Genomic DNA, 27,909 nt, shown 5'->3' on the forward strand with positions numbered 1-27,909 from the left:
TCCCGGCCCTGCAGCCAGGACAACCTCCGCCCCGGTTCTGAATTATCACTCTCAGAAATGACCCACACAAAGGACACCCAGAGCAACAACCGTGTCCAGGTTGTGACAGCCCAGAGTGTGTGTGCATGGGTGTGTGTGTGTGTGTGTAACCACAGAAGCACAAACACAAGCACCACTTTTAGAGGTGGTGCTGCAGCGCAGCAGAGTATGGTTCCTAGAACCTGGGTGCAAGCTGTCACCTGGCCTCTTCCTGGGTAGAAGACCTTGTGCACTTGAGCCCCGCAATGCCTGTGTCTGTATTGATTTCAGAGGGGAAGGGAGAGAGAGAGAGAGATAGAAACATCAATGATGAGAGAGTCATTGATCGGCTGCCTCCTGCACGTCCCTCACTGGGGATCGAGCCCGCAACCTGGGCATGTGCCCTGACCGGGAATCAAACCACGATCTCCTGGATCCTAGGTCGATGCTCAACCGCTGAGCCACGTCAGCTGAGGCAGCCTTTTGATCTGTAAGGCGATCAGGAGGTGCCTATCTCATAAGGTGCCCTGAGGCTATATAGGCTGACACAGGTACTGTCTGAAGCTCAGTACCTCTTGTAGACAGATCCACCCTTGACAGACACAGTATTCATTCAACCCAAATTGCCGCTCCCTCCAGCAGACTGGTGCTTTGTGGCTGCCAAGAACGATATTAACAATATTACTTAAACACCAAGTCACCTAAATCGTTCTACTGGAGCCATCGCTCCTTAACCGAGTCGTGGCTTGTGAAAGGTTCTCCTGGCCCTGTTTACGTTGGATGGGCATCAAGCGTCTGTTTTCCTCGGCATCTGGAAGTCACTGGGTCAAGGCCGTGCAGGCCCCTTTTCGCACAGAGGAACCAGTCAAGGGCTGAAAACGCCCTGTGGGGTGGTGGTGCTGGTGGCCTCCTGGCCGATTTCAGGGGGAGTCACCTCGTGGCTTTGGCAGAGTCTGCCACTGTCTGCTGGAATGAATCCTGAGCCCAAATATGATTTGTCTGTTTTGACTTGTGTACATTTTCTGAGTACAAGAGAGTATTGATAAGGAATCTAGGTAAGAGGAGATGTTTGTTGATTCCTCTGAAAGCACAAAACATTCATTCAGTGAAGGGGGCAATGCGCTCATTATAATTATGGATTGAGATGACATCTTCTGTACCAGCGGGCATAAGAATTGCCTGGGAGCTTGTCAAAACACAAACTGCTGGGGCCCACCCCCATAGCTTGTGATTTACTAGGTCTGAGGCAAGAGGACAGGATGTTGAGAATTTGCATTTCTAATACAGTCCTGGTAGATACTGATGCTGCTGGGCTGGGGACCACACTTTGAGAACTGCTGCTCTATAAATAGGACTACCTTCCGAGCGGTCAGAAAGCTAAGGTCAGATCATAGGACACAGCACACTACTGAGAAAAGAAGGGGTGACCCCTCTTGCTATGTGTCTGTTGAATGAATGTCTGAGCGAAGCAGACGGGTAAGTCCGCCTCCATCAATACCACATTTCCCATGTTTGTTCATACAGAAGCTACTGAACACTGTATATAAACCAAGATGGCCTTCAGTGTCTGTTAACCAACCAGAGTAGATTTTAAAACAAAAAAGACTGTCATACACACAAACACACACACAACCTGTAATAGTCTGCTAAATGGACCCCATGTCTATAGTCTCTCTCTTCTTCTTAATAATAGAAGCCCCTCAGTTTTAGCTGGGCAAGTGGTTGCCCAGTTCCGGATTACACGTCTTCACGTCCCTGCAGCTATGTGTGCCCAGTAACAGGTCCCTCTTCCCACAGGCTGAGGAGTAGACCCGGTGAGAGGAGGCCCTTCCACCCTAAGGGCCAGGACCACACTCAGGAGCAGAGGTGAGCAGACTTCTGTAAAGGGCCCAACGGTACATTTACTGGCTTTGCAGGCCATATGGCCTCTGTGGCAGCTATTCAACTCTGCCATTGTAACACAAAAACAATATGAAGATAACTGAGTGTGGCTGTGTTCCAATAAAACTTTATTTAGGGACATGAAATTTGAGTTGCATATAATTTTCCCACGTTAGAAAACTTTTTTACCCAATTATTGAAAAATATAAAAACCATTCTTAGTATGTGGCCCATAACAAAAAAAAAAAGGGGGACCAGCCAACTTGGGCCCTTGGTCCATAATCTGTCAACCCCAGACTAGAGGGTGGTGAAGCAACAAGGCAGAAGGAGCTGACCTTAGACAGCCTCACAAAGCAGAGGTGCTCCCCACCCCGAACCGCAGTCCACTTCAGTTAACAACAGAGAAAGAAGCTTCTGTGTTCTTTGAGCAGCTGTATTTCAGGGTTCCTGTTAAGGAAGCCCCGTGTGTAACTATTGGCCATGCATCTGTGTTTACAGAATCACATTTTGGTGTGAGATACTAAGACTGTTCAACATGAACCAAGTTAAAGGAATGGAGAGTCCCTTTTAAACATCCCTGGTGTAGGCTTAAACTCCACGTGGTTTCCTCAGAACCTTCTAAGGTGGCAGACAGATAGGAATAAACACGTGTCCTGATCACAACAGTAGAGACTGCCTGGTATCTACTCACTCCTTCTTCCTGCACAACAGAATCCTAGACAATGTCCCCACTGGAAGAACTACACTGCTCAGCTGCCTCAAGCTCAGCTAGGAACAGGGACTCTGGGCCTAAGGAGAAATAGGCCCCATTGAACACACACACGCACACACACACACACACACACACACACACACACACACACACTTCCTAATGTTACCCAGTCTCGCCCCAAAACCATAGGTCCTGAGGGACTGAGAGGAGATAAACAGGCCTCCCTGCTTCATTCAGACAGTGGGACAACGTAATATTAGCAGTAGCTGTTGGGTCAGGCTTCTCAGAGCGCCCCCTTGGCCGTCCTGAAAGCCCCCTTGGCCATCCTGAAAGCCTGGGAGTCAGGGGCGTTACCTAGAGCTCGCAAGGCCATTGGGTAAAGAGGGAGAGAAGGCAGAGGTCTCACGTGGCATGAACATCCTGGGGATTTCGCAGCAACAAGCTAAATCCAGAATTCTCTTATCTAAGCTACTGCGCTCAGGTGTCTGTTGCTAGCAGCCAATGCAATTCTAACTCACGGAGGCCCCAAATTAGGTCCTATTTGTACAACTGAGTTCAGATAATACCCACATCTGTACAGCATACAACTCAGAGACGGAATTCTCAGCTATAAAAGAGCAACAATATTTGGGGTTGAGATGATGTCTTACAGGGCGATTCTGGAAAACCCAGTTTTGTCTGAGGGTCCTCCCACTATCAGTTTACCCTGATCCCACTCTACCTCCCGACTGGTCCTCTGTACAGACAGGTCTATCACTGACTGCAGTGGAGAATTCAGTCTGATATGAGCAAGGACCGGGATTAGTGACATCAAGCACGAGGTGTGAGGAAACCTAGCTCCTCATGCTGGCCTCCTACTAATGGCTTCATGTCCCGGACCAGCCTTCCCTGGGAAAAGCCAGTCAGCCGATCAGAACATCCCTATGTGCCAGCCGCTGCTCTGGGCCTGGGCAAAGAACAGTGCGCTTGGCTGTGAGTCCCTGCCCTCGAGGAGCTCACATGCTGGTAAGGGAGACAGGCAATAAACAAGCAAACAAACACACACAGAAGAGAATTCCAGCGGAGGTAAGTCCTATGAAAAGATCTCACTGGGTCCTGTGACAGAATGAGGGCATGTGGGTGGAGAGAGACCGCCACTGAGAAGACAAGGCTTGAAGGAAGGTGAGGAGAGAGACATGGGGAAATCTAGAGAAGGAAATGAGTGTGGGGTTTAGGGGACGTCTCTGTACGATCATCACGATCTTTCAGTCAATCTAAAACTGTTCTAACCATTACAACACATTTTCCAAAAATCGAAGGAGAGAAATCCAGGCAGAGGGAAGGAAGAGCAACGATCTGGAGGCACGGACTGTGTTGTGCATTGAAGGACAGGACGGTGACAGTGGCCGCAGGCGGTGAGCACAGAGCAGCGAGGAGGTGGGATCTGAGAGGCGGCCCAGGGTGTGAGGCGGTGAGACTTGTGAGCCATCGTGAGGCATCTGGATTTTCCCTTGTTGCAATGGGAGGCTGGTAAGCAGAGTGGTGTGACATGATTGACATTTTCGAAAGATAACTCTTGCTGCTTCGGAGGACAAGCTTTAGGGGGTCAGGACTGACAGTGAGGATGCTGTAGCATCAAAGGATGGTGGCCGGAGAGTCTCAGTTGTCAGGCTCCTCACAGACTGCAGCAAGAATCAGTTACACTTAATGAATTTCATCCCTCCTAGGACATATGTACCCTATTATACTGTATATCACATAAGAACTGAGAGTCCAGAGTCTCAGACTATACTCCTAATGCTTGAACAAATTTTTAAAAATTTTCACGCAAAGCCCTGATAGTTCTCATACCTAAAAACATCATAGGAAAATAAAGTGCTTTGAATTAAAAACCTTCTCTTAGATTAGACCTTCATCTTTTAAAAGCGGTTACTTCAGTTTTTGCAAAAAGCAGAACTTAACAAAAGGACGGGATGCTGCCTCCAAGGTGGGGAAAGCGGTGCTGGGGTGGGGCTGAGACTCACTCTTTTCAGTAAAGCACAGATATGCATGAACGAAGAGACACTGCATCTGTGGTATTAAAATTCATAGGCTGGTGGAACAGGAAACAGTATATGAATGAGTTTGGGGGGGGGGGCTTAATAAAAAAAAGTTGCAAGACGCAGTGTGCATAAACACATCTAAAACATAATACAGACCAGACTGCCACTTCATCCTCTATCCCCAATTCCTGCTCTACTTTTCTTTCCTGCACTCACCACGACCTAACATGGCATATCTGCTGGTTTTCCTTTGGGTGCCCCCTGGAGAACGTAGGTCCAGGAGAGCAGGACCTTTGTTCACTGCTGTGTCCCCAACACTCAGAACAGGACAGGCCCTGGGTGGGTGAGGCGGGCTGTGTAAAAGGACGCTGTTGGATTAGATGTTCTTGAAGGTTCCTTTTGCTACAAAGTTCTATGATTCTAAGATGCCCTTAAAAGCATGGTTAGCCACAAAGCATCATTTTTGATCCATCCCAGGAGGCCATTCCTTGCATACCAAAAGCATCTCATGAGAAGGGGCCCCTGTGTACGCCCCCAGGACCGGGACCAGCTGTGTTTTAGGAAGCCTTCTATATATTTATCAAAGCTGCTCCCTGGTCAGAAACCTCAGCGTAACAGAGCTTCGTGTTGTATCAGGTGATAATGAAAGGATTCCAGGATTTCTGAAATCATCAAGATGTGGGCCTTTATGACTCGCACTCAGCTTCTGTCAAGACAGAGGTAGGGAGCTATTGGGGAGTATTTCTTGAAAAGTTCCTGAGCTGTCTGTACATGGCAACAGGCACAGAACTGCAGCATTTTTAGGCCTGGGAAAAAACTCAGAAACCATCATTCCTGCAGCAGAGTGTAGCTCTGATCTCAAAGTCCACGTCTGAATGCTGGTGACTTCCCAGTGACTGACGATGGGAGAGCTATTGAACCACTCTGTGGCTCAGCTCCCGCCCCTGCCAATTGGGCATAATAAACACCCCCCTAGGTGAGTTAGTTCATGCAGAGCACTAAGAATAGTAATAACGCCTAGCATGGTGTAACCTTCCAAAAATATTAACCACGATCAGTACAGTGACCCTTTTGGTTTTTACTTTTTTAAAACCTGAAAAATCCTTTGATCTAAGAGAAGTTTACCCAAAAGCCCTATATGCAGAGGACGAAAACCACTAGACAGCTCTATAGAAGCTCGAAAGCCCCAAGAGCACTCCTGGCAAACCACTGATTAAGCCCAATACACATATTTTATTCCCCAACAAACTGAGACTCAAGGCTAAAGTGACCAGTCAAGGTCACGCTAGAACCCCAGTCTCAACTATTGACTCTTGTACCCTATGTCACCAGCTGTCTCCTCGTTTTCAAAGAAGTATACAATGTGTGTGTTGACAGGACTTCACCGCTATCACAGGGATGAGAGGTCATGGGTGACAAGCAGAAGCTGGAATGCACAAAGCAGTGCACTTGACCTTGACAGAGAATCATGTAAGTCAGCATCACCCTCAGTGCAATGCGGAAAGTCTTTCTATGGCATCCCTAACAGAGGTTTATATAGCCTCTGCTTGAATTATTTCCAGAGAACCCATTGCTTTTCCTGATCGCCTTTGCTGCTGACTAGCTGCAGAAGCTGGAATGAGAAGCAGTATGTAACTCTCCTCTATTTTTCAGGAATTTCACCTTTCCCAGGGCAGTATGCTGAAGGCTTTGCAGTCAAGCATGCCTGGCTATATAATCTTGATGAGGTTACAAACATTCTGTAAGACTCAGTGTCCTGACCTATAAAATGCAGACAATAATACAACTTCCCTCACAACCTTTCTGAGAGGGTCAAATAAGATAATGCTTTCGATTGTGTTTAATAGTCTCTCACACATAGCTGGAGCTCAATAAATTGTAAATCTTATTAATTACTATTAAAACCACTCACTCTTTCCTCATTAAATCACTAGACTATATATTAGCTATTCAACAGAAAGGTAAAATCCTCAAAAGCAGACTTGTTGGTCCAGAGCAGGAACTTGCTAGCTGCCCCCCAGATCAGGCCCCCCCTTCCTCCACAGTAATAGGATAGTCAGGCCCTGCTGGTGGCTACATGTGCCAGCACCTTTGCAGCTACATGTGATCATGCAATTAAGTTTTTAGCAATGGAATACAAGTGGAAGTGACTGGTTACCCTTGAAGGCCTGAGCCATAACACACTGTATGCGCACTCTTCTTTCCCCCAAGGTGAACACAAAGGCTCATCCTTTGGGCAGAGACCCAACAAGCCCAGTTTTTACCATACAGAAGAGGAGTGGACTGTAGGAGAGCAGAGAAATCAGATGGAAGGAACCTGAAGCCCTGAATGACTGTGAGGAGCCGAATAACCTGCTGACTCACCCTGGATCCTAGATGAAAGAAAGAAGCTTCTTGCACCTCTAATCTATGTAATGTTGGGCCTATTTGTTACACTAGTCAAATCCTCTAGCCTACAGTGACCACTCCTTGGGAGCAATGACTTAGCTGAAAATTTACAATAGCTTTGAACAAGCTGATGGTAAGATCACAGCCACAATCTGAGAAGCAACTCGAAGGGCAGGTGTTAGAAGGATATTAGCACAAAATATTCTTTAAATGCCCTTTAAATCTTGTAGATACATGTGAAAATTAGCCTTCATACTTTTTTCACCTCATCTAATGTAACAAAGTTCTTCTGTCCTTGACTGTGGAGACAATGTCTGATTAAAGGCAAAGCATCAAACTCTCCTAAATCCTTTAAATTCCTCCAAGGTTTCAAAAGTCTTTATTTCAGGCAAAATGTCAACTTGGAAAAAAAACAACTAAATCTATTTTTAGGAGCAATTTAATCTGGTCCTTGGAGCTAAAGGCTTTATGGTAGAGGATACGTGTCTGGATACAATTCACTGGATATTGGTTTAGTCTCTACATCACACACGTAGTGCTTTGCAGAACAGGGACACAGAGATAAAACAGAGAGTCATAAATCATGCCTTTTGGAGGCTCACAACCTAGTGAGGAGAACAGAAATGACGGAATACTGTCTTAGTACCTGTTATAATAAATAATAAAAGCATTTATCAAATGTTTAACATGTGCCAGACACCATACTAGTACCTGCATCTTACTTAACATTCATAACAGCACAATACGGTAGATATCACAGTCCTCATTTTGAAAATGAGAAAATTATATATTAGTAAGCTGCCCAAAGGCACAGAACAGCCCAACCAGAACTTGGGATGTCCAACACCTGTGATTACTCCCTCCGCCACCAGAAAGTGTGATGTACGGTGGGAGAATGGGGAAAGGAGGTTCCAACTGGCAGGCCAGCTCTTTTTCATCCTCTGTGACATTGGCTCAGAACTAGGGAAAGAGAGAGGGCACAAGATCCACCTGGCACAGCAGCCCCAAAGCCTTTCTGAAGCTCTCTGTGCTGGGAAAGAGCATCACAGGAAGGGTCCCCAGCCCTCTCAGCCATGCCAAACAGCTCAGGGACTTAGCAGACAAGCACAGAGCACTAGGCAACCCCAGTTAAAGCCTTTGGATTCTTCAGTAACCTCAGAATGGAAACCGGGTCATCCCTCAGCAGAGGAGCAGATTCCCTGTTCTTTGTGGCAAAGCAGAGATCACTCACCCGCTTTAACTTTCTTTAAGGCTCAATTTCCCTGTGTGAAGTGCTCATTCATTCCTCACCGGGGAGTCCCCGTGTATGCCTCCTAAGTTCTCCGGGAGGTTGACGGACGGCAACCTCGTGTTTATACGGTATTGTGATCACTTCAGGGGAAGATTTGAATCTCTGTATGAATTTTCAAATCCTTTTGGACTTTTCCTATTTCTGACAAAGCTAGCTGTGATAATGGATTCGCTCCCATCTCTCCCCCTTCCCCTAGGGAAGAATGAACTTCCTGTCCTTTCAACTCTGCTTGGCCTCGTGACTTGATTTAGCCAAAGAGATGCTGTGGACATGACATAAACAGCCCTTAAACGAGCTCCCACTCGCGCTCCGGTGGTCCACCGTGAGAAGAGCATGCCCCTAGTAGCTGCTGCCCCTTCAGCCTGGTCCTCAGAGGGAACACGTGTCAGCAGATGTGTGCCCAGCCCGCAGCAGACGGGCCGGCCAGCAGCCTGCAGCAGAGTCTCCCAGCAGGACCCGGCTTCCATCAGCAGACGCAGCGACCCTGCACGCCGGGGAGCACGCGAGTAAGTGCTTATTGCTGAAAGCCCAGGAGTTCCAGAACAGTTTGTTATGCTGCATGAGTGTAGCAGTAGCTGACTAATATATCATCCTTTTATATTCATTGGAAAGGCTGAATTACAGGTACAAATACGTGTATTTCTGAGTATCTCACACACTTTGGTTTCTCGGTTGAATTTCATTAACTGCACAGCATCCCTTTACCGAAAACATACCATTTCTCAATTACTTGAACAAAGACACTGGCAGGTTAGAATGCAGAGAACAGGTTCATATGCCCGCAACGAAAACAAAAGCCCACCTAGCCAGTGAAATGGTTACGCTAACCTCTCCCTGTAAGATGCAGATGTAGAAGACAAAGCAGTATCTATTTTTCATGAACAAGCTTCATAAAATACTACCTTTCAAAACAAACAAAAAAAGGTACTGATGGTGAAATAATATGTTCAGGCTCACGGTCTATATAATCTCCCTCAGTGATTTTTCTGTCCTTCTGTCAATACGTTTTAAGTTACTGGTTTCAAGACCATTCTCTCCACCCACTCTGCCAACACTCATATCCACTAAAACCTGTGCAAGATTTCACAAAGCTCCAGAAGAAAATTTTTAAAGAAATCTGTAGGTCCCCAGAGTTTGCAAACTGTATCCAACATTATTTTTGAACACATCATGACTATTAATAATCATTTTCACTCCCACTCCAAAATAAAATAGCAAACACTGAATGAATTATGTTAGTCAGCAATTTATATTTCAAGATAGATTTCAAAATATAAACGGGGCTTTTAGAATTGAACAAAAAGCAGTGAGATTTGAAGAGATCTAGAGGTCATGAGGGTTTCCCAGATCTCCACAGGGCTTTGAAGGTGGCAATGGGGTCCTTGAGCTATTTGAATGTTATGAAAAGCACAGTGGAAGCTATAGCCATCGTGAAGCTGCACGACGCTCCCCGCCATCACTGGGGGCTGGAATTGTTGCAGCTCCTCTGTGACAGGGACTGACCCGCACAGGTCTGCATGCGCAGGCCCCGACTGCGGCTCCCAGCCCATCGCCCACCGCTCTCCACCTCACTCCCCCTGTCCCCTCACACCTGCCTCCTTGCTGCTCCTCAAGCACAACAGACACTCTGCTCAGGACCTTTGTCCTTGCTGGTCCCTCTGCCTGGAGCAAATACCCGAATGGCTCCTTCACCCCCCTATGTCATTCAGGTCCCTTCCCAGACTATCTTATCTCAAACGGGCCTCTCAGCCTCTACTGCCCGAGTCGCTCTACTTTCTTCACAGCATATGACTTTGTTTTTTTGGTTTTAGGTGTTTTTTTTTTTGAGTAGCTGTTACTTTCTTTTTTTTAGCATATGACTTTGAAATGATCTGACGTATTTGTGTTTTGTCTGCTTCTCCCACGAGCATGGACTTTAATTGTGTAATTCACTACTGTATCCCCAGCTCTTAGGTAGTGCCCACAAAGTACACTCAATAAATATTTACTGAATATGTAAATTGGGAGTTTTAGATGTTGTTGCATGGAAAAAAAAAAAGAAAAACAAAGCATTTCATTACTTATTAAATCAGATTGCTTGTTAGACAAAAGTCTTTCAAGACATAGAATCCATACGAAGGGAGAAGGGAAAAAGAATGAAAGGAATCTTCAGTAATAAAAGAGCAGGAAACCATTTCTGTTTTTTTGAAAAATATATATTTTTATTGACTTCAGAGAGAGGAAGGGAGAGGGAGAAAGAGAGAAACATCAGTGATGAGAGTCATCGATCGGCTGCCTCCTGCACACGCCCTGCTGGGGCTCGAGCCCGCAACCCGGGCCTGTGCCCTGACTGGGAATCGAACCGCCATCTCCTGGGTACTAGGTCAATGCTCAACCGCTGAGCCACACCAGCTGGGCAGGAAACCATTTCTTTATTCAAGCACTGATCAGTCACATGAGCCTGGGCCAGCCTGTGTGCTGGATACTGGCATATTCTTGAAAGGGGAAAACCAGTGGCCTTATACTCTACAGGACTGAACATGATTTCAGTCATTGTCAAACACCACTTAGGAATAAAGTATTTTAAACATTCCTACAATCAGTAAACAACTCAGCCATTGCCACTCGAACTTCTCAGACAAGGCCCACCCCAGGACTTTCCTGTGAGGCTTCCAGCATGAGTTTGTGACATTTCAAGGACTATTAATAAAGAGATGCACATCCACTTAATGGGAGAGAATGGCATTTTGTTAGAGTCCTTACAGTCTTGTTCTTGGCTTTTTTCATCAAAGCCGCCCAAGTATGTTTGAATGACTCACAATAAACCTTGACAAACAATTATATACAAAATCATCTCCTGTTTTTCCATTGCTTAGTTGGTAAGTGAAAAAATTATGTTTTCTGTCCATAGTTTAATAGACCTCTCTAGACTCTGAAAATGCCTTTCCTATTTATCGAATATGGAAGTCATTTTTGCCATCACATGATCTAATGTCTCAAAAACTTAAATCTGGATAAACAATACTAAATTAAGGCTGGTATATTTTGAAACAGCAAGAATTTGTGTGTGGAATGTTTTAACAGCTCATGGATTCCTACGACCACTCAGTATGACTTATATAAACACAAGCCAAAACTCTACCAGGGAAATCAAATTTCACCAAACATCTCAAAGTAAAAATGCTTAACGAAAACCAGAAATGTGTATGGTTATTTTGATTCTTAATTTGAGGAATGTGGCCGTGGGAGCATCGTCAGGGTTCAGAATGATGGCACGATCCCATCGGTGTTAACATTCATGGGGTGCTTCCTAGTTGCCAGTGCCTTCATATACATGTCTTTATGTAATTCTCACAACAACACTCTGAGATAAATACTAACTATCCTCATCTGACAGAAGCTGAGGCCTAGAGAAATTAAATGACTTGGCCAAGGTCACACAGCCAGCGGGATCCGAGGCAGCACCCCACACCACGCCATGGCACAGCCTCCAGCACAGTGTCCTCCAAGGCAAGGCAGGGGCAGGGACCGCCTGCAGCTTTCTCATCTTCAGAATTCACTGGAGTTCCAGCAGCTTACACACCAAACATACATGGTATCTCACTAAAGATAGTATTTATTGCTCCCATTTTAGAGAAGAAGATGAGGCACAGAGAGGTTATAGAGCTTGACAGAAGGAGCAAAGCCAGGATTCCAGGTGAGACAAGTTGGCTCCAGGATCCAGGAGCCAAACCACTGCTCTGCTGCTGTTCTCTCCACTCCTCCTGGCCAAGCTCTCTGGCTCACCCAGGACTTTAAGTCCCGTCCACTTCTTCAGCTAGGGAATGAGCTAACTGAGCTAGATCATGAGCTAACTGGACTAGATCATCACTAAATGTCCTTCCAGATTTTCAGTGTTATGATCTCAAACATCTGCAGAAGGGGTTTTTGCCATGATAAAAAAAACACCCAGGATAGAGTTTTTGAGGGATCCTACTTTTTTTGTCCCCCAGGAGAGGGAAATGCAACTGATGATGATCTTAATACACTCTGAAGACTAAGGCTCATGGTGCAAAATTTGGTATAAACAAAAAAATTTTCAATCACAAAGTTTTCATATTAAAAAACAGTTAACCATTTCATAAAAAGATATGGAAATTAAAACAACAACCTATAAACTACGATTCTTTCCATGGTACCTCTGTAGTCTGTGTAGCTTCCTTGCTGGAAACAATGGTCCTCAAAGTTTACATCTCAGCATTCATATGCGCTCCATTAAAACACATGGCCTAGCATCACTCTCTCATTAAATACCATGATTAGGCGGAGTGGTTTTCTCGCACAATATTTTAAAGCCATCTGTATTAGCTACAAACATTTAGAGATAGATTTCACATAAAAATCTTAACTCCTAGCTTCTTTCTCTCAAATAATAACACTAATAAAAGGGTATGCCAGCCAAGGGCCCACGCTCCAACATGGCAACACCGGGCTGGAGGCGAGCAGCGGCTGCCTGTTTAAGGGAAGTAAGGGCTCTCGAGTTGGCCAGAGTCCCCACCACTCCCAATTATATTGAACTTGATCGCTTCGCTCATATGTTGTGTCCTGAGAGCATCTGAGTATGAGATCCTCAGGACACAGGCTCCCCATACCTGAGATAGTATCGCATCGCCAAACTTGCTCTATATTAAACACTTGCCTCCTATAAAACTAAAAACTACATCTATCGTAGGGAAATGCAATAAGGGTCACCTCTCCTTAAAAGCTGAATTCCTTTCTAAAACTCCATAACCCTTCCAGTGCTAATTATTTCATTAATGTAAACCAGAGGGTTCCCAACATGAACAAACAGCACATTACAATCAACTTCATAATGTTAAGAAAACAGACCCTGACCACCCCGGGTCAGTCACATCACAAGCTCTGGGGGTGGGGCCCAGGCAGCCGTATTTTTCTAGGTTCACCCAAGTGATTCTGTTACCGACCCAAGTTGAAAACTACTGACATGAACTCCACTGACATATAGGGTGTGACTTGTAAACCAGTGAGATGGATTTCTATAAGAGAAATTTTCATTACAAGAAACATGACATAAACACTTAAGATGCGATCAGCTTCCTAGGTTTTGACAAAATATTCTTTCTTTCTTCCAACATCTGGAGTGAAATGCACATATAGCTTAACATTTCTTGACCAAATATTTTGTTTGATGTTCATATATTTTAACAGCAGATATTTTCATGTGGGCCCATAGCAGTGATGAAGTGAAGCCAACCAATAAAAGGGAGTTTCCAACTCCGGCAGAACATTGAGAAACATTCGTTTAAATCACACATTGTCAACCATTGGGTTGAGTTAGCGTCAAAGTCCAGATGTCTAGTGTCAGAAATCAAAGAGCTTATGTACATATATGCATAACCCATGGACAGAAAATAGTGAGGTGAAGGCCTGGGGAGGGGGCAGGAGTAGAGTGGAGGGGGTCAATGTGGGGGGGAAAGGGGGTATTGTAATACTTTCAACAATAAAGATAAATCTTTTAACAAAGGAGTACCCTATCAAAAGATCGACTGGGTAAAGATCTACTATCTGAACTAGCTATAGATTACTTAGGGCCTATGAAACGTCTTGCTGATTCCTAAAGGGGAATTTTAGCCCACCATCCACCAGCCTGCCTTCTCTCCCGAGGAATGGAGAGAGATCTGGAAAAGTTAACCTGGAATTTCTGGAGTGAAGGCTTTCTGTAACATGTACTTAGCTTGAGTTTACAAAAAAACTTCAAAAACCCCACTCCCTTCATTTGATGTTTGATACCTGAGGACGCCTGGGCATAATTTATTCTTATTTATGTTTATCACCATGGTGCTCAGTTTACTTAACAGGAAGATGTACAAATATGTCTGCACAGATTCCCCTGCTTTTCCCATTACTTACATAATTACACAATGTTCTGAGAATCAGGCAGCCAAATTAGTGTTAGAGACTTTCCCTGAATGGGTTAGGTAAGAAAAAGGGTGCTTCAACTTTAAGCCCAGATGTGCTCCGGCCCCAGCTGTTTAAGGTCTGGCGATGGAGTCATGTGACCTGAAGTGTGCTCTCTCTGTGAATGCCACCAGGGAAGGGTCCGGCAGGGAGGCCTCTAACCACGTGCCAACAGCAACCAAGGTTTTGGCTCTCCATTCCCAATGTTTATAGCTGGGTCCTGTTAGGTATCATTGACCCAAATACATTTAAAAAATTATGTACATGAGCATAATGCCATTATTTTAATTTTGAAGATCTAAGTAAAAGAGAAGTTTGTAAGTGTGTAAAGTGTTAGGTATTATGTTTGTCACGGACCCCCCACCCCCTGATAAATAAATATCACTGAGAGAGAGAAAACTGGTTAGCACTTTTAGACACTGCAGTAATTACAACCCTGTTAGAAAGGCCAAATGATTGTTTTCATGGTTGTTACTCTGATGATGGGATGCTCAGGCACCCTCCCAGCCTACATAAGCATTTTCTTCACAAGTCTGGAAACATTTTTGTTTCTACCAGAAGGCAGTCATCAAGTAGCTCCCAACCATCCAATTGCTCCCTTAGGAAATCAGCCTTCCAGTGTGTAAGACACTTAGGTACCCAGGAGCCTTCTATTAAAATGCAAATATCCTATAAAAGGTCAGAACTTAGGCTGGGAAGAACAGGTACTGATGTTGACAGGGACGCCTGAGAGCAAAGCCTGCCCCCTCTCTCCTGAGCGTGCTCCTGGCTGTGTACCTCAGGCCAGGCTATCTGTCTTAATCTATGTCTGTGTCCAATGGGACTAATCCTGTGCTCCTAAGCAATGGATATAAAGCAACTAGCCAATGCCTCACTAGTAGGCCCTTCCTAAGTAGTAGCTACTGTGACTACTTTATACTAAAAGGAGACTGTCAGAAACGTCCAAGTTTGAAAAGCTTGGAATCAAAATTAAAAATCCTGTTCTGTTTAGTCTCACAGTTCAAGCTTCTCCCCACTCCAATCCCTTGCCTCCCTTTACACCAAAAACCCCTGGCAAAGAGGCTGGAGGAAGCCAGACATACTTTGGTCCTAGCATTGTTAAAGCCCTGGAAGGCTCTAGGCAACCACATATCGTAGGTAGGACAAGAAATGGCTCAACTAAGCTTTATAATATCCTCAACCTGGAAAATAACTAACCAAGTTCAATTCCCCAGTGTAAAAATAAAGACATGGGTTTCCTTTTCAAATCTTTGAAAGAAAAAAGTCTTCAACTTCTCTTCATATAAACTACTCTAGACTAACTGCATAACTGGTATTTGTGCGTATGCCATAACCATATACATATAGACACACAAATGTACCATTCTTCATATACGCACGCCTCCAGAGGAGACCAGTTTTGAAGTACGTTTTCCTCTGCCCAAAGTTACCTTCATAACTTACTCTTTTCACAGCCCAAAGCACTTCTTGATTTTTATTTTCATTTCATTTCTGAAAACACTTCTTGAGGAAGAAGCTAGGAAAAAGACCAGGCCCAACCCCGCAGGAAGGGGCTGTGTCTCGGGGAGGCAAAGTCCTCAAGCAGCGACCACAGAGTCTGGCGCAGGCGGTCCTGGCGGAGGGGTGGGCAGGTTGGACAGGGCAGGCGGGAGGGCCAACTGTAACAATGCTGACTTTGCAGGGAGAAGGGGGTTACTGTCCTGACGGAAAAGAGTTTTGCTTTCTGCACAATATTATCAAAATAAACATTCTAGTTCATATTTCACTAGATAAGGTATTTAACAAATATGGTAGCATACTTAACTCCAAATTGGAAGCACTTCTAGGGCGAGGTAGTGTTTACTTCATATGTTCGCAGTGAGGGTGAATTAAATACTGAATGAAATTGTTCAGAACACTCTCTGCACCTAGTGTAGACTCCCTACTGGGTACCAAGAAAGGGACCCAAGTTCTGTGAGGCCTGCAGCTGTCCACCCTCTTTATGAAAAAAATAAAATTAAAAAAATGCAAGGTTACAAATACAAAATGCTTACGAAAGTGATTATCACAACAAAATACAAAATTTTAAAAGCTGGCTACCAAAATACCACAAATTCAAATCCAGAAAAAGAACCCAGTATGTGAATTAATTAACCACCTCACACACCACTCTAAATACTTCTTTTGGGATGCACACTCTTTGATTACTTCTCACATGACAATGATTTATATTAATATTTTCTATGAAGAGCAAAGATAAATCAGTCTTTCCTCAAGTGTGGGTGATTGAAATTTATATTTAATAATTGATAATTCATAAAAATTACTTTCAGACTCACAGTTCTTTATGGGTAATGCTATATAAATTTTTAGGATGGTTGTCAAATTTGTAAATACCTCTATTAATTTTCTTTCATATATGAGCCATAAGAACTCAGGGCATTACAAACTTTCTTGTGCATTGACTCAGTTTAAATATTCTTTGTGTTGATTACACTTGCTAACCAATTTGTTATATTTTTTTGTTGCTATTTTATATATATATATTTTATATGTATATATATAATACATACATATATATAGAGAGAGACACACACACACATACACTCATATCAAATGAGCAAGAAACTTAAGCACAGAATTCTCATTAAAAAATGGTGCATTTGCCCCGGCCGGTGTCCCTTAGTTGGCTGAGCACGATCCTGTACCGGGAAAGGCTACTGGTTCGATTTCTGGTCAGGACCATGCCCGGGTTGTAGGCTCGATCTCCAGTAGGGGGCGTGCAGGAGGCAGCCAATCGATGTTCAGCTCTCACATTGATGTTTCTCTTTCTCTCTCCCTCTCTCTCTAAAAATCAATAAAAACATGTTTTTTAAAAATGGTGCATTTATAAATGCATATTTGTATTATTGAGTATATTATAAACAGAAGGAAGTTCCCTATTAACTACACTTAAATAAGACTTAATCCTCTACTTACAATTCTACATCTAAAAAGTAGAAGAATTTTCCAGACTGGCTTCTGGCTCCATTCATTCAAACCAATTCCCACGGGCAGATGTCACAGTTCACATTCATGTGGCAATGCTACCTCCGCCCCGCCCCTATGTGTAAGGACCCAGCTCGCGCGAGCTGGGGAGCGATTCCCACATCAGGATGACTGTGGCTGCATAAATATATCCCACTAAACCCAACCGAAAGGTGTTCCCCCATTTGCTGCCCCTTAGCTCCATCGCAAAAACACTCTCAACTCAGATGTCACTGAACCCAAGGAGAAACGTTGCAGAGGGGAGGTCAGGGTGAAGAAGGAAAACATTAACCAGTCGCTATTCATCTTCTTCAAATCTGACAAGTTATGATGGCATGAACGCTCTGCTGTGTATACTAATAGGGCTCCTCCCGCGCCTCGGACAGGGCCGGGTGGACACCAGCAATGTATGAAAAAGTGGTGAAACATATATTGCACAAGTGAGGGAGCCTGGGATTTGAGCTGCATTAGCTGCACAATAAATTTGCCTCTATGGTTCCTATTATTAGTCATCACTTATCTCAGCCTGGATGTGTCTAGTCTCTCCAGATAAATTTCAATTCCTTGGAGACAGGAAGTATGGTCTTAAATATTAGCATGTAGGAAATGCTAAAAAATGTGCATCGCAGTTTTCACTATCCATTCTAATCTTGACAGAAACAAAGAGAGAATGTATGTATAATATAAACGTATACCTGTATTATGTACACATATACACACACACATGTATATTTGTGTACGCATACATATGTGGTGTATACATACATGCATACATATATACACATACAAATACACATATATGTACATATTTTAACATTAATGTGCTGTATATTATATATGTATATGTATTTAGTTTTACTTATAGTATATAAATATATGGATATATGTGCTTATATATTAATATATATACATTTATGTGTGATGTGTGTATGTAGATATATATCAATTCTGCATATAATACCAAAGAAACAGTGAGTCTTTCCATGCTAATAACATGGTGTCCAGATCTTGTCCCTTCAAGCAGGTCTATGTCAGGAGACGGTCATCATTATAGCCCAGCAGATAGTGAACAGGGCTTCCCTTAGGAGGCCAGTGGGTGAGCCAGGCAGGGGCCACTCTGGCCACGAGGAGGCTATCAGTGACGGTGCTGGACAGAGGGTCTACAGTTAGTGACTCAGCAAGGGTCACTAGCTGACTTCTGCTGAAGTGGAGAGAGAGTTACTGGGAAGACCTCATCTTTAAAGAGAATACCTATTAGTCTGGTCTCTGCTTGCATTTGGCCTTTAAAAAAAAAAAAAAAAAAGTGGTGAAAACTAATGCCACATTCCAGGGCTTACTGCAAGCAGAAAATACAATTTTCTTTAAACTGATTTAGCCTAGTAAATGAAAGGCTTTTTAAAAAACAAACATAGAAATTTTTGACATTTGCCATTTCCAATTTTCAGATTCTAAATAAATATTTGCTGTTCAGCACTTGAGCCAGGTCAGTATGAAACAGATCGGCTACCTCATCATGAAACAGAATGTATTATCTGCAATCCAGCAAGTATTTCTTCAGTGGTGCCCGGGCGAGGCCTGCACTGTCAAGGTCTGAGATCAGGGGTAAGGAGGGGGCAGGGAGAGAAATACAGTGACTTGGAAGGTATGGTTCTGTCCTCAAAGCAAAAGCTGGAAAGAAGGGAGGATTTCTAAGGGTGTCAATAGCCCTGTGTCCTGCCTCGGACCTCAGTCTGAAACACAGGGCCTTTGGCTTCCAAACAGTCCCAGGAAAGCCCCCTCATCGAGCGTCACCAGCCTGCTCCAGCCTTGAGGCTCCTTCACTGTCACCAACAGGAAGCATCGGGTTTTCTGAAAACGGCTGTCAGTTTGCATTTCTAGGATTGCCAAGATGGGAGATGCCTCCAACATATATGTGCTCTGAAGGGAGCCATTTTCCAAAGAATGCGGGGCCTTCTGCCAACCCAGTCAGCGGCAGGCGGCAGGGGTTTTCCGTCTGTACACTTCGGTCACACATCAGGCGACATGTACACGAAAGCTTGTGAAACTTATGACACAGGATGTTCACCGGCGACGTTTCATAAAGGGCAAGACGGGCGCCAAAGGAAAAGCCACCAAAGACGGTGTTTTGGAGAATGTCATGAAGTTCTGGATTCGGGGTCCCACCCCCCAGTGTGTGTGGGGTGTGCACAAGTGTGTGCATACGTGCATGCACACACACACTTAAAACTTCCTTGGCTCTGTCCCTGGGACCTTCTTGTGAACCACGGGAGGAAGGAAGAGGGCATCGTGTCACCAAGCCACAGGGTGCAGGCGGAGCAGGGCAGGCGCCGGTGAGCCTGTCATTCATTCACTTTTCATTCACTCATTCCCTCTCCCCACAGGAAACGTCCCCGTGGGACTGTGCCCAGAGGCCCAAGGCACAGTGCTTTCTTTTAGCCCTGGGTGGTTTTTTTTTCAAATAAACACAGGCCACAGGAAAGGCCATGTTGGAAGCCACTGGCCTTGCCACCGCTTTCCAGTCCACAGCGGCAAAAGCCGCTGCCAGCTTCTGAAGTACCTCTGGCCGCACAGAAGAGAAAGTGGCCAGAGGCTGCAACCCCGGCGCTGGACTGGTCAAGTGTCCCCTGTATACGATCCTCAGTCTTTCCTGGGAAGGGCCCGATGGTTTTACGTGGTTGTAAAATGCCCCACACTGCATCCCGAGTAGGTGGACACAACCCACGCTCTTAACCTCTGCCGCAGACACTCACAGAAGGATTCCAAACATACTTACTTAGTAAATACACAAAAGGGCAAAAAATGGGATGCTGGTAACTTAATACTGCAGATGAGAACTTCACACTTATTAGCTGACTTAATTCTCATCAGCCACGCCGTGGGGTAGGTGCTGTTACTGTCCTCCCTGTACACGGGAGGAAACTGAGGCACAGTGTAGTTAAGCCATTTGTCCGCGGCCAAACACCTGATGGGTGGCAGGGGCGTATATTCGAACCCATACAAGCTGGGTTCCCTATGCTGCCTCTCGGATGATCTTTGTCTCAAGAGTTCAGTTACTTTCTGAAGGAGGAAACAGATCCATCGTGTCTGGATGGGGCGGGGGGGGGGGTACCACCCAGCCCTTCGCCTATTTGGCAATTTGACAGAGGCCCAGCTCTGCGCACCTGTCTGAAATTCAAATTCCAGCTCACACTTACCAGCCATGGAAACTTAGGCAAGTTATATAACCTTTCTGAGCCTCAGTTTGCTCGCCTATAGAGATAACAGGGCCTAGTCCACATTGTACACCCATCTAGTACACCATGGTGCTTCTCTGAAAAGGTAATGCAAAAGTTTACTACACCATCGCTGGAGCTAAATTCTCCATTACTCATAGTAACTGCCTTATTTTGCTTCCCGGAGACTTTTACCTTTATTAATTACATGGTTTACAAATCTACCCTATGAAATAAAGCAGCATGGATTTGTTACCTGGCTTTTGGAGATGAAGAAACTAACAAACAGAGACTCACAAAAAACTTGCTGACATTCAGGGTCAGGAACCGCCAAGTCATAGCCCCTGCAAACCACTATTAGTCAATAATACTCCATCTCCCAATGGGGCCCCTACAGGAAAACCTGAGTCAACAACAGCAAAGCTGAGGATCCTAACATCTGGACAAAGTTTCAAATGACCTGTCAGTTTAGTACCATTATAGGAATAACTGAATTGGGCAAGATTCTGTGTTTCAGTTTAAGAGGTGCAGCCTGCCCCGGGGCCTTTGCACTGTCTGTTCCCTCTGCCTGGAACTCTATGTTCCCTGTATGTCCTCGTGGCTAACTCCCTTGGTTCTGTCAAGGTTCATCCTCACCTATCAGCTTCCCAGTGAGGCCTATCCTGGCCAACCAATTAAACATGCCAACACTTCCTCCTCCCACTCCACCTTAGCCTGCTCTAATCTCAACCTATTCCATACCACTTTCTAACATATTGTCTACCTGCCACCATGAGTACATAAACTCCCCAAAGGCTGGGATCTTGGTTCACCGAAAAATACCAAGCGCCGAGAACTGTGCCTGGTACAAAATAGGTGCTCAATATATATTATTGCACAAGTAAATTCAACATGCATAGGCACTTTTACAAATGTACCAAATAATCCAATCTGGTAAGAATGAATGACCAGTTGTCTCTCTGAGACCAAAAGCCAAAAGACTTCACAGCACTGCGATGGATGCATGGGTGAAGGAGCAGACATTTCATGAGTCTGTGACATGACCTTCAGTGCTAAACGTAGTGTTCTTGCTGTTTCTATGATTTCTAGTTACCAGCTGAACTTCACCTATCTAGGATATGCATGTCAATCATTTTTTGTTACAAACTCAAGTATCTACTCACAGGTAAGATATCTTACTCACAGCAAACATATCCTGATCAGCTTTTCCCTTCTCCAGGAAACAGAGCCAGGCTATAAATAAATTGACAGTGAGGCTGATGGAGAAACATTTCACAGTTACAGGGCTGTGGGACTTCTAGGCAATTTAGATTGGGGGAGGGTTTTTGCTGGGATACTCGGGCTGGACATGGAGACAGGTGCGAGCTGGACACGGAGACAGGTGCTCCGGTGCTAGATGGTGATGACACACGAGGGAGGAACACAGGTGCAGCCCTCTTCGAGGGGTAAGGGAGATGACTGAAACAGAGGATGGTGAAAATCACAGTTCTCTTGGCTCTACAGCCCCAAATCCTTGCTCCTTATGGGTACAGGAAAATTAAAAACAAGAGCTAAGTGTACATGTGTCAGTTCATAGAGACAGCTACGCTCAAGTTAACGCACTTAATTAATCTGTACTCAACAATACAGTTATAATGAAAACGGTGGGCCTTGTACACTAAAGGCCTTGAAAAATCTGCCAGGCAAGAAACACGCCATAGTCCCATAAACCTTCATGTCTCTTCATCAAAAGTGTAGTTACATGGCACTGCCTACTAATCGGGTTTTTTTATTCTTGAATCGGGATGTTTTTATTCTTATTTTTTCTGCATATGGAGCTGGTATTTGAAAGTAAGGGGCCCCTCCTCCGCAGAGGAATACAATAGCTTAAGAGGGTCTCTTTGCCCTGGGAATTTCAACTGTTTACTCATTTTAACATTTACTTTCCATAAAGTTTGCCAGCTCCAAACTAATTCCAAAGTACAGTAATTGTTAGCCTTGCTACATAGTTCGCCTAAATCACAGCTATTGTTATAACTTAATTTTTCAATATTTTCAGTAAGAGAAAAACACTAGCCCTTCAGGAGGGGTCATTGCGTAAAAGCTGAGTTTAAGGAAATTTATGGAACCCTTAACCCTCTTAAAAAATGTTTGCACAATCCTAAAGACGGTTTCTGCAAACTTAAAAAGCTCTTGTGGTTCTCCGAGGTTTTAAATCATCTAATTGATTACAAACTAAACCCTCAAGAAGGATACTTGTAACACATTTTAATAAACGTAATTCATATTATCTTTTAACCAGCTAGTCTGGTAGGCGGGCAATGTGGGAAAATCATCTCACGTTAGTTAGTTAGTTTACCCTGAAATAACTGTTAGCCAGAGTGGATGAGGGATGATGCAATGACAGCCTTCCCTGGGTCAGAAAACATTATTTACTTATATGCTTATGTAATATATACTTATGTACTTACTTATAGTTATTATTTTCTATTAGTTATTGAAAGTAAGGAAAGGAACTTGAACTAACAGAATTTCTATCGGAAATTCTATCGGAACTTGAACTAACAGAATTTCTATCGGATAAACCTGATTTATCCTTTAACTTCAGATAGGGCTGTTGGATCACGAAATGAATCAGCAAATCTGTTCACTCCAGGAACCCGAAGCCTGCCTGGCTCCTCTGTCACCCCTTCATCAGAGGAGGTGGCAGGAGCTATTAAAGGGATGTTTTAAAAACGTGGTAAGATTCGAAACCTGGTCAGTGACCCATCAGGATTATCTTTTGAAAGGCATTCCGTGGACATTTTCGATGGCCTTCCCACCCACTCCGGATGCCCCGAAACACCCCATTCTGCACTAGCGCTCAACGCGCCCCAAGCACCCAAGAGGCAGCGGCGCCCTGGGCAAAGGAGCCCGCGGCTGGGCCCGTGATTTTCGCGCACAGGCACAGAGCGGTCGTGATGTAGCCCCTCAACTTCGTGGAGACGTGAGGCACCCCCAGGGCTGAGCCACGCCGCTCCTCTGGAACCGGCTTTCTGGGCAAGGCACGGGCTCTGCGGGCTGGCGGCCGCGCTGGGCGCCGCCCGCCCCGTCCAGCCCGCGGCGCGGGGCGCACGGCTCGTGGGCGCGGGCGCGCCACACCCTCCGCAGGTGGCTGGGCCGCGAGCCGCAGGGTCCCGCCCCGCCGCCCCACGCAGGCGCTGCGGGGAGGAGTGTACGTGTGCGCCGGGACTTCTGCGAACTGCAGGACTTGTTGCAAGGCCCCGGGGTCCCGGGCAGGCCGGGAAAGCGGCCGTCCCGCGAGGCGCGCCCTCCCCGGCGGTCCCCGAGGCCCCCGCGCCCCGGGGCGCTGCGCAGGCCGCCGCCGCCGCCCCCGGGCACGGCCGGCGCACCTCGGGCCTAGCGCGGTCCGCGAGGCGCGTCGCAGAGCCCGGGAGCATTTAAATGCCCGGCCGCGGGCCCGGGGGACGGCGCTCCGGCGGCGCCGCCGCAGGGCCCTCCGGGCCGGCCGGGCCCCGGGGCGCTGGGCGCGGCCCGCGGGTGCCTGGGGACCTCCGGCCGCCCCGCGCGGGCGCCCGCGCCGGGCCCGGGCAGGGACGCGCGCCCCGGTCCCCGGGCGGCGGGGAGGGCGAGCCCCGGCCCCCTCCCGCGCGCCACACCTAGCAACCGGCGCTGACAGGACGCAGCGGCGGCGCGGGAGGAGGAAGCGGAATGGCTGCCGCGGTGGAGCCACCCCCGCCCCGCCCGCCTCCCGCCCCCCCGCGCTGCAGCCGCCGCCGCGCCTGACAGCTCGAGCCGGGCGGAAGCGGCGGGCGGCGTGGGGCGCCCGCCCCCCGCCCCCCGCTCCCCGCCGCCCGCTCCCCGGCGCCTCGGGCCGCCCCGACCACCGGGCCAACTAACTCCGCGCCCCCGCCCGCCGCCGCATCCCCGCGCCGCCGTGCCCCCTCCCGCCCCCGCCGCGGCGCGCCCCGCGCCCACCACTCCGCAGCCCGCGCGCACGCCCCTCGGGGTCCCCCCGCCCGAGGCACCTCGGGGCGCGCTCCCCACCCCCACCCGCGCCCCGGGCGCCCCGCGCCGCCGCATCGCCCCCCCGCGCGGCCGGGCTCGCACACGCCCTCCGCCCCGCCGCCGCCCTGCCTCCGGCCACCCTGCCCATTCGGGGTTCTCGGGGCAGGAGTTTCCCCGCGCCGCCGCCCCCGCCCCCGCGCCACTGACCGATGTGGTTGTCCTCGATGTGCTCGATGAGGTCGGCCAGGGTGGGGAAGTGCAGCCCGCAGCCCCCGAAGCGGCAGGTATTGGAGAAGAAGGAGGCGGCGGCGATGCCTGTCATGGTGCTGCATCGAGCGCCCGGGGTCGGCTCTGCGAGCGCCGGGCGGGCGGGCGGGCGCGCGGGCGCGGGAGGCGGGAGGGGGCGGAGGAGGGGCTGGGGGAGGGGGGAGGCGGGCTGCGGGGAGCGGAGCTCGGGACGGAGGCAGAGGGGCGAGCGCGATGGCGGGAGAGCGCGGAGAGCCCGGGAGGCGGAGGGGAGGCGGCGGAGGGGGAGGGGAGCGCGGGGAGGGAGGGAGGGGAGGCCGCCGCCGGGGGAGGGAGCGGGGCGCGCCGACAGCTGTGCGGCCGCCACCTCCGCTCCTGCACCAGGGCCTCACCTGGGAGCGCCTGCCACCAACTTTTACCTCCCTGGGCCTGCTGCTCGCAGTGGGCGACACGCGCAGTCTGCTGGAGCCTGCTCGGCGCTGTGTGTTCCACTCCCGGTGTCTCCACGCCCGTTAATTACGCACGCGGCCGGCCTTGGGAGCTCGGGGAGCTCTGCAGGCCCCGCTCGGGGACAAGGGTTTGCGCGTGGCCACCTGTCTAGGCGTGACACTTGACATTCACAGGGGACCCCGGAAAGGTAATTGTGTGCACCTTACTATGTAAACCTTTAAAAAAAAAAAAAAAGTCCATATTCTCAGGAGCTTTGTACTAACTAATTGATTTTAATGAAGTTTCCCACTAGGCCAGAAGAAAATCTTAGCTTTATTTAAATTTCAAAATAGAGTGCTTGATTGTCAAGTGCATTTGTCTGGGTTTCACATATGTAACCACGTTTTTTATATTCCCTGCTCCCCTGGGGAAAACAGAAACGAAAATGATTTTATGTCCCCAGATTACAGCCCCCCCACTGCCCCATCTCAGATCTGGGAATTACCCATCTGTCTCCCTGGGAGCAAACTGTCAGAGCAGAAAGGATAGGGCATTGGTTAAGGCTGGAAAGAGTGGGAACAGGGTCAAGGGACATATTTACTCTTCTTTTAAAAGAGAAGGGATTCTCCAATCAATCAAGATTGCACCATCCTGTAAGCATTCCAGCCATAACCTTGACCACTTATGCACTTAAGTTAAATTTGGTAGCTCCCCTGAAAACGAGCATTTTCCCAAGAATCAATTACCTCATTGGCCCCACCCCCACCCCAGTTGCACTCATATTTTTGCCTGTTCAGTGTGGGTTCTTCAATAGCATTTTCCTACATGTTGAAGAAACATTACATTATGAGGATCTTACAATCCAATAGTGCCTTTTAAATTAATGCTGATATATAGAAATTAGCGTTTTTCCTTTGGACAAATTTCACTTCTGCAGATGCATAGAGAAATAGTATTCCCCTCTCCATAAACTATGTTCATCTCTCATGTTATTTCTAATACCTGTATTGTTAAGGCTTTTCATTTGTGTATTTAGATTAAATACAGCAACATTTTAGTTACAAGGCTTGGGTGTGATGAGTTCCCTCATCCATGACATTTCCCCTTCTTGCTCATTTCTTCTGTCCTCAAGCTCACAAATTGACAGACTTGTGCTGAGATGAGTTGGGTTGGGTGAGGCTGGGGCAGTTGTGTTGTTGAAGTTCAGTCTGGTGCCAAGAATGGTTTCCTGGGCCCACTGGGGGTGGGGGCAGGGCCTGGGTGGGCCTGCTTATGAGCCAAGGACCCTGTTGGCAGGAAGACTGGAGCTAGGGCCAAACAAGGGTCTAAAGAGCAGGAGTTAGAATTCTAGATCTTGAATTAGAATTTTGGCAGCTGTGCAGTGCATTCAGCTGCCCAGCCTGGGAAGGCCTTCAGCTGAGAGCAGGCAGAATATCTGGCAGACACACACCAAACCGAGTAACAGGACAGGGAAAGGCAATGTCAAAGCTTCAGCCAAACAGGTGTCGGAACAGTTTCCCCCTAGAGATGAGTGTTAGGCGCCCGCATCATGCAATCTCTAGGGACCACCCAGAGCTTTGAAGAAGTAGCAGGTCTGTCCTATGGAGGAAAAACTGTCAGTGGGGAATTAACTCCAGAGAAAGTGTAGAGAGGAACAGAGGTAGTTCAGGCGAGAGAGCTCAGAGATGGAAAGTGCCAGAAATATGCAGGTGAAAGATGAATGAAATAAGGGGACCGGGTTTCACTAGTGCGTAAGTTTCCACTACCTGCTATCAGTTTCAGTATTTCTAAAATAAAACCTTGATAGGTCAAATTTAATAATAATATTTTTTATAGCAAATGAGCCAAAGTAATTTGTAAAATGAATCAAGATTTTTATTTTAAGATTAAAGAATTTATCTTTACTTCAGTCAGTTGCTAATATTTTGTAAAGACTCAGTTTATTTTGCATGAAATAACCCACTCTACTAATTCTTCATATGTGAACTGAAGCTCTACTTATAGGACATTCTGATCATATTATTTAAAAAAATATATACACACTCTAGAGGTATTTCTGGTCTTTGTATTAGGTGCATAATCATGGTCTTTTAGATCTAGAAGACACACTGGCCATCAGACCCACTGATTTTATAGATGCAGTCAGGGTGTGGTAAACTGAGGCCAGTAGCCTGGAATGAGTTCTCCCCAGGCACAGTTTCCTGTCTCTGTTCATTGTGCACTCAGGCATCAATAGACAATAAAAAGACAAAGCTACAGTAACCACAGGTGAACTTCTAAAAAGTTGCTTTACAATGGCCTGCTTACCACTATGTACTAAAAATGTTTGTTTCGAGGGTGTCCCTGCAGATAAAGTCAACACTAGGCTACAAAAACAGACCAAACACTTCAACCTATTAAGTCCAAGAGAAAGTGATGGCTAATATACCTTTGTGCTTTCAAAAAATATTTGACTGCCTGATTTGGGTAGTAAAAAATACTTCAAAGGAAAGGGACAGTGAGAGAACTGAGGAGTCAGAAGGACATGACAGGGGCTGTGGACTAGAAGCATTCTCCGGGTTTAAGACCCTATTATTGGAAACCATTTGCCTGCCCCCAGAGCACGGTGCCTCCCCGTGTGTTGGCCTCGACAATGTGTGGATAGTGGCCCCATAGCTTGGTGCTTAGCAATACAAATGAGTTGGTATCCAATAGCAGTTTTCCCCAATCCAGCAAGGCCATTACTCAAATGCTAGCTGCCAGGAAGGTATAAATCCATTAGTCTAATGGAGCCAATCGAAG

General features: G+C 46.6%; 1 protein-coding gene across 1 annotated transcript in view; it reads right to left on the bottom strand.

The window, feature by feature from the left end:
- Positions 1-24,775, bottom strand: part of JAZF1 (JAZF zinc finger 1) — a 277,405-nt gene extending 252,630 nt beyond the window's left edge. Inside the window, exon 1 of the mRNA XM_087821231.1 lies at positions 24,661-24,775. Within this exon, the coding sequence (XP_087677357.1) occupies positions 24,661-24,775 (115 nt within the window). The remainder of the gene's footprint in view (positions 1-24,660) is intronic.
- Between the last annotated feature and the right edge of the window lie 3,134 nt (positions 24,776-27,909).

Source organism: Miniopterus natalensis, chromosome 10, assembly GCF_054644295.1.
Source record: "Miniopterus natalensis isolate mMinNat1 chromosome 10, mMinNat1.hap1, whole genome shotgun sequence".
Classification (NCBI taxonomy): Eukaryota; Metazoa; Chordata; class Mammalia; order Chiroptera; family Miniopteridae; genus Miniopterus; species Miniopterus natalensis.